This window comes from Cryptomeria japonica, chromosome 11, assembly GCF_030272615.1.
Source record: "Cryptomeria japonica chromosome 11, Sugi_1.0, whole genome shotgun sequence".
NCBI lineage: Eukaryota > Viridiplantae > Streptophyta > Pinopsida > Cupressales > Cupressaceae > Cryptomeria > Cryptomeria japonica.
The window spans coordinates 132,325,456-132,331,446 of record NC_081415.1 but is presented as its reverse complement, the minus strand read 5'-3'; the positions used below and the strand labels follow the sequence as shown (position 1 = coordinate 132,331,446).

Here is a 5,991-nt window from a genome sequence, read left to right as displayed (position 1 = left end):
GCTAACGAAGAAGAGGATGATTATGAGAAAGTGGAAAGTGAAAAAGGGGAGGAGGAAATGGAGGCTACGGAGGGCTCAGATTCCTCCAATTTGGGCACTAACGTCCCCGACTCAAAGATCATCAAGGAGGGTATCAAGAACACCTCCCCTCATTCTAACACTTCCCTGCCCCACACCTTTAAGGGGAATGGAAGGCATTCTGAAGGCGGGAAGATTGTTGCTGATGACGGGGAGAAGGAAGAGGCGGTGCAATGTTCGGGTTGCAGTGCTATCTCTAAAGATTTAAATGGTGTTAAGAAAAAGCTGGAGCACCTGGAGTCCTATGTCAACAAAATTGGGAAATTCATTGTCAAAGTGATGCATTCGTCAACTACCTCTCTATGCTTGCTTCACCAAGATAAGGTTGATCTAGGCAGGCTTGAAAGCGACACCACTAAGGAAATGTTCCAGTTCCTGGCAGATGACTAGATTGGGCTTATGCTCTTTAAGCATATGGGTGCTGATAATTAGGTTGTATGATTGGCTCTTTTCTTTTTTGCTATAGTTTTTGTCGTTGGAACGCCTGGTTCCATGGTAATATTGCTACTCTTAACAATTTTTATAGTATTGACATTACGATGGTTTACTACTATTTATGGCACTTGTTGGACGAGATTGGTTTCGATCTCAGGTTATCCAATAACGCCAGGCAGTTTTTGTTTTTGATTACTAAAGTAGGGATTCGCTGACTACCGCTTGTCTGCGATGTGTGTGCTAGTAGTGCTTTTTTTTGTTTCCTTCGAGTCAGCCCCCGGTTTTGGCTGCTTTTTAATCAAAAACACGAGAGGGCCAAAATTGATGAAACTAGGTACCTATATGTCTCTAACATAAGATGTGTGTATCCTTCTTTAGTTGTAATGTTAATAGGGATTGATCCCCTTTGTAGAGTGTCATCATTGATTATATGTGATCAAAAGGTAACAATTCGAAACAACTTTGTAAAGATTGTGATGGTAAAAAATAATTTGTGAACCAAAAAAATATAATAAGCAAGACAAGTTATTACACAACTATTTGAAATAGCTATCATACTTCATTTTGTACTTTTTGATTATGTTTGTGCTTTTAGTATTACAATTGTAATCATCATCAAAATCTTAAATTTATTTATCTCATTGACAAATCTTACAATTAATTTTGATTCTTTCTCAAAATTACAATTTACTTATAAATTATCATTATACTTTTTATTTTTATCAATCTATATTATAAATTCAATAAGTTAAAAACAGGAAATTTAAAATATTTTGATCACTTTTTTTACTATATTATTAATAAATTAACAATTTATAAATCTATATAATATTTTTTTATTGTAGAAAGAAATATTTCCCACCACTCAATTAAATAATATTTATACATGTTGATTCCTTCTTGATAAATGATATATTTATCTAATTTTCACTTTTTATATTGTTTGAAAGACGAATAATTCCATATTCTTGATAAAGGACAATTATTTATAAGGATTTGTTTCTACTAGGTATGAGACAAATATATTTTAATATGTACATATATAAGGGGTCAAATTTGTTTTACACGTAAGCGGGGGGGCGCCACATACGCGGAAGAGTCATTTTGAACAAATTATTGCCGAATGCAAGGCCGACGTTAATCCCTATGCTTACGTGGACAATGTCTAAAGGCGTTAATATCGTAGTACCTATGCTAACGTGGACTATGTCTATAGGCTTACCAGATACCTCCAAATTTTCATTTTCCACATGGCGATTCCTTCAAAGATCTCAACTTTAAAAATCAGTTGCAGATTCTTATTGATAAAGACTCAAGGCACACAATGTACAGTTCCTATAAATCAGATTACAAAAGCCCATGATCATTCCTATGCTTGTTGGATTTATCGTTTTTTTCATTGTTTATTACAACAATGCAAGGGATTCTGCATATATAGATGGAGTTGAGGTCACCATTCATTACCAATGCATGGGTATGTTACAGATTGAGGTGGATCATCATCAAATAGTTGAATGAATCATCTAATTGATGGAGGATCACACCATTCGTCTGGCTTCAGATTATTTCAAAAGCAGTCAGTACCCAAGATGGCTGGATAGGACTTTGAGGGTTCATGTCTGCAACCCAGTTCAAGGTGTTGTAGATTTGGCTCCTGGTTATCTGTTTTCTGGCTTGATATTGGGTTTTAACTTCAATTTTTATGTGTTGCAGGTTTTCCTGGGAGGATTACAGAAGATAATATAGTGGAGACATTAACAATTCCTGTATATTCTGTAACCTTGACTAAAGAGTCAGAGTATTTTCAGAAACTTTTTGGAAGTGGGTTTAGAGAAGCTTCTGGCCATGTTGTGGATATTTACATTGCTGTCAAAGGTAATAGGCTTCTATTTGTACACTTTATAAGTTGTTTCTCTCTGTATTGATTAAGTTTTGAATTGTTGTTAGTTAGAGTTGCTTCTGGATTAGTTGTGTATATTTTTCTGATCGATTTCATCATCAAGAAGAGGGAAGTGATGGATCACTGAGTGTGACTCAAATATTGATCGGAGAAATATACACAGCTAATCCAGAAGCAGCTCTTACAATAGTGATTGTGGAAAACTTATACTACTCTTGTTGTTAGTTATTGGATTGGTTTCAATTGATGCAATGGGATGATTTTTTATCTGCTTTCAATTCAGTTTGTTCTCTAAGATGACAGATGTAAGGATTGCCAAGTGGGTTCAAGATAGAAGTGACTGCCAATGCAAAATTGATGAGGATGAATGGTAGATCAAATGCTGGAAACAGTACTTAACAAAATGCAAATAATGCTGAAACTTTCTCTTAATGCTGAAACTTTCTCTATCTTTCATTAACAGGAAGGGTTGAGAGAGATATTCCACTTTCTATTGGGATTTCAAATAGTATGCAAGGAACTTGGTTACTTATTTAGATATTGGGCAATTATTTTTATGCGTTGAAATTCTGAACAAGAAAGAAGTGACTTGTTTTGGAATTTTCAGAGCCTTCCTACAACTCAGAATTAGATATAGAGCTTAAGTTTCTGCCTTGGTGTAGGATATTAACCCCAGTGGCTCTGCAACATATCATGCAAGAATAGGATATATAACATAACCAGAAACAAGGGCATGGGGGCTGTTTGACCTAAGACATTATTTGTGTACGATTATCTATATACATTGATTTATCTTTTTTCAAGTTTTATTCTATCAATTATGTGCAAGTTACATGAGAAATTTCTTAACAAATTGGGAGTAAGACGACCTGCAACTCATCAAAGAGTTGATGCGTTAAGAGCTTCAGGGTGAGTCTCTTTGATTTGTTATCATCATATTCTTATATTAAAAGATATCCAGTAACTTTTGGCCAAGATTAAATTCTATAGACATCAATACATGAGTTCTGGGGGCAACACCTAGACAGACAGATAGAAACAGACATTTTCATACACATTAACAGATGATTTCTAAGGGAACATCTTGACAGGTATAGATAGATATTTAACAGATGACAGACAGAAACAGATATAGACAGACATTTTCGTATGCAAAACCAAAGAAGACAGAAAAATTTAGAAGATACAACAATTCTTTCTCTGGCCTTGCAATATTTAACTGTAGGAAGTTGAGCAGGCCATTTTTCCAAAAAGATGCACTTGTTTAAGAAATCGTACCATTTCAGTTAAGGATCTTACAGGAGGCTGTTAAACAATGTCACTGGACATGTTCCAACAATCTCCCCCTCAGCATTACCAAGGGGATTCAAACCTACAACCCTGCTTTGATATCACATGTAGAAAGTCAATCATGGCCATTTTTCCCAAAAGATGCGTTTATTCAAAAAACCGTTATCCTTCCAGTTAAAGATCTCACTGGAGGCTGGCTGTTAAACCATGTCATGAATCCTGAGAGGAGATGTTGGACATGTATCTTGCTGGTTGTTTTGATTCACATTTTAAGATTTCTAGTTAATAAGCAGTCTTGAGTTAAGCATATTTGGCCATATAAATTCATAAGCTGTTGTCATTAGTTCTCTTTTAATACCTCAAAAATATTCCCTAAGTATATTGTTTGAACTGGCAGAGAAAGAGGCATTCCAACAGATTCTTCTGCTATGCACAGATGCCAGTGACATATCACTCACAGACGTCGAGGAGCTCCTAACTCTATGGAATTTGTCAGACAGGCTTATGTTCAAGCGCTCATGTTTGTATGCTGTCAAAACCCTTACGAACACCTCACTAACTTGGCAGCAATGCATAATAATTATAGAGAAATCATTTCAATTCTGTAGTAATCAGTGCCAAACAAAAAAACTCGTTGAAAAATGCACTAGAACATTGATAGATCATTTTCAGGACCTGCACTTTTTGAAATCTCGCATTGAAGAAGACCAAGTCCTACTGAATGAACTCAAGGCATTGCCATTATCTGCTCTGGAAGCCCTGCTTTCATCTGATCATCTTCCTGTCCAAAGAGAAGAGGTGACATTCTATGGCATGGTCATATGGGCTCAACACAATGCTGCAACTAGAGAAGAGGAGCAGCAACTCATGACCAAGATGGCTGTTCACATCCGCTTCCCATTCATGAAACCAGAAGTGCTAAGTACTCTGACAGAGATTTGTGAGATGGGGGATCCAGTCTGTCAGCAGTTCTTAGTAGAAGCTCTCAAATACAGGGCTGCATCAGATGAAATGAAAGAGAAATACAGATCAGAGGCAGTTGGGCACAGCAGATTCAGATGGAGAATAGGTTATTACAAACCCATCAAGGTCATCACTCTTGAGCATCCAAGAAAACAGGCAACAGTTCATATGTCTGTATTGCTTGATGACCTAGAGGCCATGATTACAGATGGGGTATTGGAATATGAATCATTTAACCTTTCTGGAAATAGATTTTGTTTCAGGATAATCCAAACATCGTCACCATTTGTAGCAAAGAAAAGAATTGGGTTGGAGATGCTGTTGAAGAATAACAGTTTTGCAAGAATAAGGTGTGACATCAGAGTATCTATGTGGTCTCAAGTGCAGATGAAATTTGTCAACAAATTTAGGGAATTTCACACATTTGAAGCAGAAAATACTGTGTTCAGCTATCCTGACTTGTTAAGCAAAGATTGGAAAGAATATACCCAAGTCATGGATTGTGAAAGAAAAATCTACATCTGTGTTGAATTCTTGGTAAATAATCTAGGTCAGACTTACAGTTAATTGTGTAAATTGGTTGATTATTGATATTGTTGAATTTGATAAATTCTAAATTGGTTGATTATTGATATTGTTGAATTTGATAAATTCAGACTTGTGAATTTCGCAGATTAGCTGGATGTCCAAATAATCTACCAGGAAGAGGAGCAGGTCTAGCAGATTCATTGGGGTATTCCTCAAAGACTATATAATGGAGTTTAAGAGGTTGTGTTTAGGTTGGATTTTTATTGTCGAAATCTAAGTTCAATATCATATGGGGATTTTAAAGTGGAACTCTAAGTTGTGACTCTTGATTTTTAATATAAGGAGAGCTTGCATTGGTTTCATGCTGATGTTCAAATGAACAAGATATTTGTAATCGATATGCAATTCAAAAAAGACTATGGGATGGAATTGAACAAATGTATAGAAGGATAATTGTAGTTAATATGATATACGTATTCTGGCAATGCTTTATATTAAATTGGTTATATATCAAATCTTTTCATTTAAATGAAAGAGTATTTGTGTAGATATTAAATTCTAGAATAAGTTTTAAGAATTTTGTTTAATTTTTTTAATTCTATATTGAATATAGAAAATTATTTACAATAAAATCTCTTCTTTCTAATTTCTTACACAATTTTAAATAAACATTATTATTTTCCAATATGAAAAATTGAGTACACAAAGAACAATCCATGCGCAGCTATCAGATAAAAGATGAAAGGAGGGAAAACATCTGTTTGTATTTAAATAGAGAATTATTATATTTTGAAAAG

At 34.9% G+C, this 5,991-nt stretch overlaps 1 protein-coding gene across 2 annotated transcripts; it reads left to right on the top strand.

Annotated features, from left to right (window-relative positions):
• Nucleotides 1-1,848: 1,848 nt before the first annotated feature.
• On the top strand, nucleotides 1,849-5,676 carry LOC131032630 (BTB/POZ domain-containing protein At2g46260). 2 transcript variants are annotated; one of them, XM_057963646.2, is made up of 4 exons: nucleotides 1,849-2,149; nucleotides 2,227-2,388; nucleotides 4,101-5,203; nucleotides 5,340-5,676. In XM_057963646.2, exons 1-4 carry the CDS (start codon nucleotides 2,044-2,046, stop codon nucleotides 5,358-5,360), a joined length of 1,392 nt encoding a protein of 463 aa, XP_057819629.1. In that variant the 5' UTR covers nucleotides 1,849-2,043; the 3' UTR covers nucleotides 5,361-5,676. The 2 variants fall into 2 exon arrangements, with proteins under 2 accessions (XP_057819629.1, XP_057819630.1); XM_057963647.2 differs by having other exon boundaries at nucleotides 4,101-5,216.
• The last annotated feature ends 315 nt before the right edge of the window (nucleotides 5,677-5,991 follow it).